The sequence below is a fragment of the Muntiacus reevesi genome, chromosome 8 (genome assembly GCF_963930625.1).
Source record: "Muntiacus reevesi chromosome 8, mMunRee1.1, whole genome shotgun sequence".
NCBI classification, from domain to species: Eukaryota; Metazoa; Chordata; class Mammalia; order Artiodactyla; family Cervidae; genus Muntiacus; species Muntiacus reevesi.
In genome coordinates this window covers 46133869-46145880 of record NC_089256.1, presented here as the reverse complement: position 1 = coordinate 46145880, position 12012 = coordinate 46133869, and the positions used below count along the sequence as shown (strand labels likewise).

Genomic DNA, 12012 nt, shown 5'->3' with positions numbered 1-12012 from the left:
ACTTTGAGAGCCTACAGTAAAAAAGAAAAAGTGCAAAGTTCCAGCAGCCAGGACAAATCATGAGAGCAATGTGTCCCAAACAATGGGAGCTGCTGTCCTCCCCTGTGGCTGAGGTGGTGGGGCCTGCCACCCCCACCCCACAGCAGAGCCTGGGTCTGACAGCACCTTTAGAAACCCTCTCTGGTGCTCTCGACTAGGCCCCACTGGTGGTCTCAGCAATGGAAAGTACCAGCGAGAGGGTCAAACCACTCTGAGCCCATGTACATCCAATGTTAGACGGGGCTGATGGCAAAATCAAGTTTTAGAATGAGTCACTACCAGTCATTCAGCATTCCCAACACCAAGAAACCTAGGCTCCCATACACAGACTCAAGATACCAATTCCTGAAAGCATCACCAATTCCACTTCAGGGAATTTATCTTTTCAATATACCTGGACATGGTCAGAATTATACACATTCCAAGGTATTCGTTAGAGATGATTTGTTATAGCAAAGACTGGAAGAACCCAGTACCCACTGGTATATGAACTGCTTAGGTAAACTGCAGTCAATCAGGACCCCAGAGGGCTGAGCATGGTGCAGGGGGACAAGGAAGCTCCCTACACTCTGATGTAGACAGCAGGGTCAGACACAATAGGCCATATTATGCTAACTTTTGCATAAAATAGAGAGAGATAAAAAATACTTATTCATATTTGCATGCGTCTGCATAAGGAAACTAATTAAAGTTGCTACCTCTAGGGGGTGGAGGGAGAATAGGATAGAGGAAACAGGTAAAAGGAAGACTTCAATGCATAATTTTTAAGTATCTTTTAAAAAATTATTTCAATTATGTGAATGGAATCTATTCTAAAAATAATTTTTAAAAATCCAGCAAGAGTACACACATAGAATGGAGAAGTCATGCCTCAGTGGCAGTATGAGTAAATGAAGGTGACTGAAAAATTTCTAGTTAAACAGGAGGACACACTCCAAAGCCACTAAAATAACATCACAAGAGCTAAAAAAGAAAAAGGTAATGAACTCATAGGAGCAAAAGCAAAGAGAAAAAAAAGAGGTCAGTGTAAATTTAGAAGCTAGAAAACTGACTTAGCAAAAAATTTCTGCCTTTCTTAGAGGGCAGAAACCAGAGGTGCTGCATGCTCAGAGGGCGTGGGGACCCAAGAACTACCCCAATATGCAAAGGCTCCAGAGGAGCAGAGGTTCCCCTTGAAGCGGGGCTTGGGCCCAGGGCTGGAAATGGGAGACCGTGGGATCTCCACCAGCCAGGCGCTGCCCCCCGTCCACCCAGTGGACAGTAGGAAGTTCGCTTTCTGGAGGGGCCTGCAGACCTAGGCACAGCGGTAGGAGGGCACAGTGACTGAACTGTGCCCTTTACTGTGTCTCCCCTTAAAGACGGGGGCTCCCTCTAGATCATCTCTCTACTTTCTGCACCTCCCACAAAGCAGTTACCCAATAAACACTCTTTGAATCAATGCAGGAACGAGAGAAGAATGGTTGAAGGAACTGGAGGTGTCTAACCAGGAGAAGAAGACACAAGGGGAACAGAAGAGTTTTCTTCAAACATTTCACACTGTAGCGGGAAGAGAAAGCAAGATTGACTTTCTACAGCCCATAAAAGAGAACCAACACCAGGTGGAAGCTCCAGAGAAAGAAACTTCAGCTCAACAGAAGGAAGAACCTCCTATCTACAGCATATAAGAGAGAAAGAGCCAGACTAGGAGTCAGAATACCTGGCTCTGAGTCGTTTCCTCCACCTTTCAGCTTTAGGGGCTGAGGCAACCAGTCCAACTTAAAATATCTATCAACATACATGCAGGCTCTTCTTCATCTGCCCTGCAGGTACATTTAGACAGACAATGGCCTTGAGATACTTCGTAAATGTATATAGTACTACCCAGGTGTTCCTAGACACCACTCATAACCTAAATCATAAGAATCACTCAAACACGAGTGGGCCCTCAAAGTGAGTCGATGTAACCACAAAGGGTTAAATTTAAATTTACACAGGATCTGCTTCAGTGACTTTAACCCTTTTTTGTTATTATAAACATACATAATGGCCTGCGTCCTGTGAAGGACTGTAAGGAAGTGAAACTAACACATTCCCCTCCCAGCCTGAGGCTTGCCACTCTAGGGGACATTTGCAAGGATTGAATAGTCTTTTTACTTTATTTCCTCACCTCCCCTCCATCTCTGATCCATGGAAGAACCTGGCAACCAGACCCTGACAAGATGGTTATTTTGAAGTGCTAGTCTGCCATCTTCTTGGTCAGCTGGCTCCCAGATTCAAGCTTCTTCCTCACCTCAACATCTCATCTTTTGGAATCAGTGGCCAGTCGTGAGGTAAGCAGAGTGAGCTTGGATTTGGTAACACGGAGGCCCTGTTCTTTAAAGTGTTCAAGCACGATCAGTAACTCCACCTGTTCTAGAGGTAAAGTAACACTGAAAGGGAACTGCTGGGGGCAGGCTCACTGACATTCACACTCCCTTACCATCCTGTGACCCTAATTCCCAGGCTCTCCAGGACTGCGAAATGCACACAAAGCAGGTCCTTGCCTGAGGAAGGTGCACATGCCAGAGATGAGAAGAGGCAACTTAAAGCATGACAAGTCAAGAACACTTTGTGTATGTTTCCAATCCACTTCTGCTTAGTATAAAAATACCCAGGCAGAACTGGGTAGCCAGGTCAACACTGATTGCCACTTGTGAACACTCTACCTGCCAAGCCCAATTCAGCAGATGAAGTCTGCAGAGAGCGGAATGAGAAATGCAGCTGCTGGGAGCACAAGAGGACACAACCATCAGGATCACTGCAACCACCCCAGAGCCCCAGGGCGCTCTCACACAGGGATGCCCTGTCCTGCTCACTCGCCAGAGTCACGTGTCACAGGGCAGGATTTGGCCCTTCTCTCCTGGGCTTCTGAGAGTCATCTGGAGAACTAGCATGGCTGGACCACCCTCCTCATCCTCTACATTTGGCTGCAGCCAGTGGAGAGGCCCAGGGAAGAAGTGCAGGGCAGCAGGAAACGTGGGATCACCGCGACCCACAAACCAGGACGTGGGGGAAACCTGGTAAAGACGTAAAACACCAGGTACCAGGGAAAAACACACACAGAGCTGGCTATCTGTTGTGGGGGATCTGTAAGGAAATGCCAAACGCCACAACAAACTATTCTTGGGTAGTGGGGTAAGAGGGCCACTTTTCCCTTTAACTAAATATTTGAGTTTTCCAGTAATAGCATACCTCACTGAATAACCTTAAAATCAGAAAAGATTTTGAAAAAAAAATTAGCTACCTGGAAGCACAATGGCACTGCTAGATCTTGTTGGGGCATGAGATGAGGCAGTCCACGAGGGGTCCTTCAGGAAGGGCCTCTCTGCCCCCACCATGCTGCGAGAGTGGGCTGTGGTCCTGCCTTGGGAGGAGCTGCTGCCCAGGGGTACCCAGAGGCTGCCTTCCCTTCCCCAGAGTTGCCCCATCAACCTCAGCATGGAGACTGCACACCCAGGGTGAACCAAAAGCTGCTAACAAGGTCTCCTTCCCATGGGGGGCGAGGAGAGGAGAGCTGGGAAGTGGGGAGGCGCCAGCCCAGGACAAGGTGGAAGAACCAGGCTGGGGCTGTGTGTGGGGTGGGGACAGATCAGTGGGTTCCCAAGGGGAGAAAATCACCTGTCTCAGAGCCTCCACTGACATGCTCCCCTGGTCTAGGAGAGCAAGTAGTTCTGAACACTTTCTAAAAAGATAAATAATAAACCTTATCCTTCCAAGAAGATATGAGTGCATTTTGAAACCAGAAGAGAAGGGGGAGGGAAGCAGACAGATTTTATGCTCTGGTGACAAATGAGATTGCCATTTGTTGAAACCTTTTCCCAAAGCAGAGCGAGACATGTCTGGCTGGAGGAGAGGACATGCTTATTATCAAATGAAAAGGAAAACAGGGGTGTGAAGGCCCAGGTTAAGACAATGAGTATAGAATAATGGAGAGCTGCCTTCCTGGGCAGGGGCTGGAATTGAGGTAAAAGATGGAGACAGAGATGTGAAAATGCTTCCAAGAAATAAATGACAACATGCAAACATGGTTTGGCTGTGGTGTTTTATCTCTTGGGCCCCTGGGAACCCAAGAACAGAAGATTGAGAGTTTCAGCCTTTAGAATCGAACAGTTTGTTTCCTGTGGATTCTGGGGTTTTGTTTTGTTTTTGTACAATATTTATCCTCCTTTCCCATTCTGAAAATACACATTTTCAACCTCCACGTCTTTGGATAACTAATTCTTTAACCCTGTACCCATGCAGTAAAATGTCAATAAATATCCACCATGCTGGCACCTTGGTAAAAAGGGGAGGGGTTCCAGCCAGAACTCAGGGCCAAGCCTGGCCCTGCTGCCTGTCAGCTGCAAGAGCTTGGACGAGCCACTCCATCACTCTGCTTAGTTACCTCATTCATGAAATCATGAAATAAGGATAATAACATCTGTTCTGAGGATTCCATAAGAATCCACATAAAGTGCTTAGAACAAAGTCAGGCACAAAGTGGAGTCCCCAAAATGCTGCTATTATTCCGAGGACTGCATAAATAGCTACAAGTGGGCGATGACTGGCAGAGCCCAGAGCAGGTGAGTGCTTGGGGCGGGGCAGGGGGGTCAGAAGAACTCAGGCCATGAAGAAGGGGTGGGGGAGACAGACTCCCCATCCAGCATGCTGGTCAGGGTCCAAGTATCACACAAAAGTCACACAACTAGCAATGGTGGGGGTGTTTTGGATTGTAAAGATCTAATCACATTACAAACAGAATCATTGGGTGCTATGAAGCAGCTCTGCAGGGATGAACGGTGAACCGCAAAGCAGTGTGCAAATCTAAAGCATTAGGACACTTCTTAGCTTCACAGCACCTCAAACAAAGTGTTATGTTTGAAATAAGCATTCGACTGACAACTCTATTTTCAGAGAGACCTGCAGCAGAACCTCTCTCAAACCTGCCATCCTGGGTGAGAAACGCTTCTATTCATCAGGTAGACAGTAAGGGAGGGGGGGGAAACCTATCTGAAATGCAGTCATCACAGCAAGTCACATGAAATTCTCCCAACTTTCACATCCTGCACTCACAGATCCCTCATCTAGACGCCGCCCACAATCAGCTGTGTGGGCAGCAAGAAATGGTCCTTTCCTTCCTCATTCTCTTACCAACCGCCAGGCAGAGCCCTGTGACCAGGGAAATACTGGGGCCTGGCAGGTGCCCCTCCCTCTGGGTACCCCCACCAAGGCAAACGCCAACTTACTTCTTCAGCCACTCCACAACGTCCTCAGCTGTGGACCCGTAGCTGTCATACTGGAACAGAAACCGTCCTTTCCTGTGAAATGTGGGGAGAAACCATGGGCTCAGACAGGGGGCAGATGCCATCGTGGCGGGGAGCAGCGTCCACAGGGAGGCAGGGGACTTACTCGAAATAGCAGATGGTAGGGTAGCCACGCACACTGTACTCCTCCTTGATGTTTTCAAATTCCGAGGGGTAGACATTCATCCCGGCCAGCACCTGGGAGCAAAGGGAGAACAGACCCGTCCACGCTCTGCCCGCAGATGCCCTTCACTTCATCCACACACTGCCCATTCAGCTGTACCATCAGAAACAGGTCATGGGGACTGAGCCTCAGAGACTGATGCGTCCAGTGCAGAGGGGAGCAAGGCATGCCAAGCTACCTAGGAATAATGCCCGAGCTCTCCGGAAAAGACAGGCATCTGGGCTAAGGGTTGCCCCCCAGACAGGCATTCCAACCTGCCTGCCCTGTAGGGAGGATCATTCCAGAGCAAACACAGTTCTGAGGACTGAAGAAGAAACCTGGCCTCGTTACCAAAGTCAATCAGGTCCGAGAGTAGGACCACTGCCTCCCAAGTTCATACTATGCCTTTTCTCTGCCCATGTCAACTAAGGGTGTACTCTTCTCCATTCGGTCACTCCACAGGGTCCTCAAACACCTTCCTGGACACCTCAGTCTGTCCACCCCGGCTTCATGCACCACATTCTCAGATTACACAGCTCATGTGGCCAAAGAGGGTGTGTAGTTCTCAGGACGACCCACCTGCCTGACTCTGCTCCCTCCAGACCCTGTTAGGTGACCTGTGGGGACCATCACCTATGGCCTGACCTGACCATCATCTCTGAAGTCTGAACATACTCTGGTTCCTGGGGTCCACATATGCCAACACCCCTGAATGGAAAAGGAACTTCAGTAGCTGTGTTACTGACAACAAGGCTGTATGCTAAGAGCAACCCAGAATAAGTCCCCAGGAACTCCCTTCCCAAAGCAGCAACTTTTTCCTGTAGGGCAGGATCAGGTGCCCAGAAAGAGGACTTTGGCTCTGTCATCACAAGAGAACACAGCACGACCAGATGCAGGAAGACTCCCAGAGGGAAGAAGTTCAAAAAAGCCAGGAGTGGTTAGAGAAGCAGAGAGGAGAAAGCAGGAAGTGGAATTTTGCTGAACAATATTAAGGAGACATATGAAGAGAAAACGGGGAAGAGCAGTCTCAGTGGACAGTGAACTTGACTCAGAAAACTGCTTCCACTTGGCAGTCGCATGACCTTGGGCAAGTCACCCTCCCTGAGGTTCCTTGTTTGGAAGATGTGGTTCAGGAGAAAATCACAGGGTTCTTAAGAGAACTGAAGGAGATGACCCAAGTCAGAGGGCTTCCCTGGTGGCTCAGATAGTAAAGAATTGCCTGCAACACCGGAGACTTCGGTTCAATCCCTGGATCAGGAAGACACCAGGAGAAGGAAGTGGCTACCCACTCCACTATTCTTGCCTGGAGAATCCCACAAACAGAGGAGCCTGGTGGATCACATGGGGTAACAAAGAGTTGCATACAACTGAGCAACTTAGCACAAAACTGCTGCTCAAATTCATTATTTCCTACCAAATTCTGGGTGATGGGAACCACCCAGGCCTCTGGCAGCTCCATCCTGCAAGGCATCTAAACATACTGACCATTTTAAATGCCCAGAACAGTTTCTGGCGTAAAGCAGACACACCATAAAAGCTTGCTAATCTGATTTTTTTCCTCCCATTCCATTTTAGGGTGCTACAAGGAATACAGGGAAAATAAACCTGAGACAGAATTTACTAGAAGCTCTGGAACCCTCTAAAAGCTCTTCTACTCATTTCCCCAGACTGATTCAGCAGCCAGTTCCAGTAATAACTGTCTACTTTAAAGTTCTTTTTTTATGTCTAATTGATCTCCTCATTGTCAGTACACATTCACCACAAGATTAATCTTCCACATCCTCCTCTTTCATTACATCACTTCCCTGCATAAAACCCTTCCATTCCACTGAATGGAGGCCAACGTCTAACTCCAGACTCAAAGATCATATGGTCCCTATCTCATTTTTTAATTCTTCTTTCCTACAAAACCCTTAATGTACATTTGCTAGAGTCTAGATTTTTTATTCTCCCAGGAATGACACAGCCTGAGATCTCTGCACAGGGAGGCAGCTGGACTCTTTGCCATCTCGGGCACCTTGAAGATAGAAATATACCACAGTGCCTAGGAACCTGGGCCCGGGGGGCAGGATGCTGGGTCTAAATCCTAAATTCCCTCTCAGTAGATGTTCTCCTTGAACAAGTCACAGTTGCCTCTGTACCTCAGTTTCCTCATCTGCAGCTCCGTCTTCTGGCTTCTGTGAAGACTAAATGAGATGGTGTGAGCAAAGTATCTACAACACTCAGAATCTGTTAGCTGTCATCACTAATACGAATACCACTAAGAAGCTCTACAGATCCGCCCACATTCCCAGAGCCCACACTGTGCTTTCTAGGCCCCGACTCATGAGTCTTCTAGTCATGTGCTCAGGTTGCCCACACCCTCTCTCTTGGCCACCACAGAAGACACATCCATCTCTTAAGGCAAAGCAAATCCCACCCAGAAGGTGGCCTTTGTCAACCACCTTTGTTTGTGATGAAGTCTTAATTCTCTGGGTTTTTGCAGTAGTTTTGACTACTTTGGGGGCATTTATTAGTTAATGAGGTAATTATTTTTTGAACAACGACTGACAAGCACTTTTTGGAGTTTGTGATTCCAAATAAGGCAAAACTGACCTCAGCCTACGGAGAAGCGTGGGCTGCCTGACACTGAATCGTGTGTGCTGGGGGTCGGTCAGCTGGCACAACATGGCCTTCCTCCTGTCCAGCCCACATCCCATGGTTGTGGGGACAATCACAGAAGAATCATAGAAACTCCACAAAGCAGGAGCATGTGAGCGAGTAGTCAAGGAGGGTGAGATTTCCAGACATTCCAGAAAGAGAAAACAGAGGTAAGACAAGCCAAGATGTGGCTCGAGAACTGGGGACCATGTTGGTTTAATTGCAGGACACAAGAGAGGGCAGTGAGAGAAGGTCGGGTGGGTTCGCTGAGGTAGCTGTGGACCAGCCTTTAGTGTCTGAGAAACCAGGATTTTATTCAGGAAGTGCCAGAGAGCTACTGGGGGTTGTAAGGGGAAAGTTGTGGGGTCAGGGAGATAAGTGAGCAGTCACAGCAGCCACACTGGGTGGGTTGAACGGGGTCTAACCCAGGCTGGTGGGCAGGTCTCTTCTCGGATGGAGGATGTATCAAGGGGGAGATGGATGGTGACAGCCTGGCAGAGGAGCCTCCGGTGCTCAGGAGGAGGCGTGGAGGAAAGCTGGCCATCTGCCAGATGTAAGGACACTGAATTTCAGTAAATATTTTAGACACCCCGCATCTGGGACCCAGGGAGAGAAATCCAGACCAAGATGTCAAGCAAGCAGTCTGACACATGGTACCCGAGCTTAGAGACTCAGTCTCCACGGAGCTACCTCTTATTGAGTTATCGACACAGATAAAAACCACTGAGGGATAGTCCATAGGAGACAAGGAGAGCACAGTGTCAGACCCTCATTCCAGTGGGTTAATAAGAAAGAAAAGAGAGTGGAAAGCAGAACCCTGGTGCACTCCATGCAGGGAGTAGAAGGAACAGCAAGCACAGAGCAGTGGGGTGGGGGGGTGCCCATCGCCTGTATCTGTGAAGTGTTTGCAGGTTACAGAGCTGTCCCCGTGCACCAGCCCATTCACTTACAACGGCCCACTGAGGCAGGCAGGGCTGGTGTCATCATTCCCATTTTAAGAATGGGGAAATGAAGCCTCCTAAGGCTACTTGCCCAAGATCTCCCAGCCAGTTAACAGCCATCAGCAAAGTCTGCTCTGCATAAACCTGTTGCCAAGACCAACCCATTTCACCATTTACACCCAGATGGCCCATCATGGCCAAGATTAACAAAAGACTTGGCGTATACGTCGATAACTGGCAAGGCTGGGAAGAGGAGGTGGGCAGGCATGGGCTCGTTCTGGCAGCTGTGCTGGTTGCTAAGGGTGTCAATCGGCGGGACTAGATGGGACAAATGCAATGACTCAGTGACAGCAAAAAAGAGGAGGAGGATCTGAGTTTGGAAAAGGGCAAAGGCTGTGCATCCCTGACCCAGCCTGGCTTCCATCTTAATGACATCATCAGATTGGATGCCTCCCAAGAAATCTGTCGAGAAGGAAGGTTTCTAACCCCTGCCACAGACAGGGCTAGCCAAAGCGGGCTCAAAGATGACAGAGACAAAGAGAAGATAGGAGGTGCTAACCGGTGGATTTCAGCAGTGTGGAAGGGGTAAGCTTTTGATTTCAGGGAACAAGCAGTCCATCTCTGCCCCAGGTTCAAGGACAAAAAGGAATCCAGCCCTCTGGCTGCCCTGTTGTTGGGAGGCTATGGCTGCAACCATGAGCCCTGGCCTCGAAGGACCTCCTGAAATAGGTGATGTTCACAGGGGCGAGGACTCTTTCCCTAATGGAGCTAGGAAAGGCAAAAACTTTTCAAAAGATACTTTCCTAAGAAACCAAGGGGAAAGAAGAACAAAACAAGCCCTGAGTAAGAAAATATAGAAGCGAAGAAACGGATGAGTTCACATAACACAGATGCATCTAACACCTGACCGAAGCTGGGCTAGGTCAGCCAGACCCTCTGACCTGGGCCCGAACAGGAGCAGCAAGCACTGCTTTTTTGTTTTTTCTTTCTTTCTTTCCTTTTTTGGAAGCAGGTACCCTTAACAAGTAGTCTTCAGGGCAAACGCTGTAGAGCCTAGTGTGAACCCAGGGCCAGAAAAGAAGGCCCTTGTCTCACAAACATCCTTCCTACTTTGCCTCTGTCCCTAGGAACTGATGCTCTGACTTCCTTTAAAAAGGAGAACATCACTTTTAACGTAAATATACAGCTTAAAATAAAATATACTCAGGAGTGGTGAGCCACACTCCCATTCTTTCATTCACTAGGACATGTTGGGCCCCTACTCTGAGCTTGGCCTGTACTCTATACTGAAGAAATGCTCAAGAAACTCATCTCTCAGTTAGAAAACCTCCTCATAATTAGTATCAACTGTGGATAAAGTGATTCAGAACATAAGCCAAGATGAGCAGACAGGACCATGCAAGGCAGGGACAGACTCTGGGGGACCACGGGAGGGGCCTGGAAAAATGCTTTTGGCAGGAAGATGCAGCATTAGCTAGAATCTTCCAGAAGGTGCTAGAGATTGGCAACAAGACCTTACCTGCTTTGATGGGACTGGCCAGCTAATTTGTGATCTGACTGGGGCTGGACCAGAGTTTGGAGGGTGAGCTAAGCGGTTGTCTAAGTGTATGTGGGTGAGAAAGTGAAAGTCGCTTAGTTGTGTCTGACTCTTTGTGACCCCATGGACTGTAGCCCACCAGGCTCCTCTGTCCATGGGATTCTCCAGGCAAGAATACTGGAGTGGGTTGCCACGCCCTTCTCCAGGGGATCTTCCTGACCAGGGATTGAACCCAGGTCTCCAGTGCAGGCAGATTCTTTATCATTTGAACCACAAGGGAAGCCTATGTGGATGAGAACTTGTGGGTAATTAAGTCTTTCCTTCAGGCAAAATCATCTTAAAATATGGTATCTATTGAGGCCCCAAAATGTGCAGTGAAACTTCCCCAGAGAGATGTCTGTGTGCCACAGGGCCAAACGTCTCCAAGCAGCTTGCTAAAAATCCATTAGTGAGGAACAAGCAGGACCCTGGTGTCGCCCCAGAAATGAGGTCAGAAGAGAAAGCACGTAACCCTTTGCAACCCAATCCTGGGGCTGACTAGCAGAGGCTGCCATTTAAACCTTTTTTAATTGACTCTGAACTAATCACCAATTTGATCCATAAAGATCAGGACGCATTTTAAGATCTCAGAACTGTAGCAGGACTCTGGCCTGCCCCACTGAGATTGCAGCTCCCGACGACCTTTCAGGAAAGGCATATGGACTTTTCCATGCTCCCAGAGGAGCCAGCAGCTTTTTTTCTGTTGCCACCAAAAAGAAAAAAAAAAAACAAGCAAAACACCCAAAACTAACCAAACAAAAACCTCAAAACCTCTGTGGCTTGGGGTAAGTGGGAAAATGGACAGACCTATGGCACAGAAGAGATAAGCCTGGCAAGGCGGCAGGAGAAACACATAGACGAGCAGGCCTGTCAGTGACTGAGGCTCAGCCCTGGGCGAGGTCTGACCACCCTGGCCTGCCCTCCTTCCTCACCGACCATCCTGCTCGCTCCTACTTCTCTGAAGGCCCATTTCCTTTGTGGCTCGCCTTCCCCTTCCTGTCTCCCAAAGGTGGGTGACCCTGAGACGACCTTGTCTCCTGTCCCTCTGCACACTCTCCTTCAGAGAACTGGTATGTTTGAGTCTCTAGCTCCCCACCACCTTGCTCCACTGCGGTCCTGACATCCCTCCTGCCCCACAGACGATGTCCCTCCTGGTCCCTCTGGAACCACAGAGCCCTACATGCCTGGGCAGGAGGCTGCCTCGTGGGCCTACGTGTGCTCTGGGCCCACTATTGGGATCACTGTGCCCTCTTTCTTTGCCAATAGGCTGCCCAGCATCTGGAGCCTCAGCCTGCCTTGGAGCCCAGCCCCCAGCATTGTAGACCCTGATGGTCTACAGTCAGCCCCTGGCCT

General features: G+C 48.9%; 1 protein-coding gene across 1 annotated transcript in view; it reads right to left on the bottom strand.

The window, feature by feature from the left end:
• PDIA5 (protein disulfide isomerase family A member 5) overlaps positions 1-12012 on the bottom strand; it is a 92233-nt gene that overhangs the window by 35190 nt on the left and 45031 nt on the right. Inside the window, exons 9-10 of the mRNA XM_065942437.1 lie at positions 5446-5537; positions 5283-5354 (exon numbers count right to left, since the gene is read on the bottom strand). Coding sequence (XP_065798509.1) covers positions 5283-5354; positions 5446-5537 — 164 coding nt within the window. The remainder of the gene's footprint in view (positions 1-5282; positions 5355-5445; positions 5538-12012) is intronic.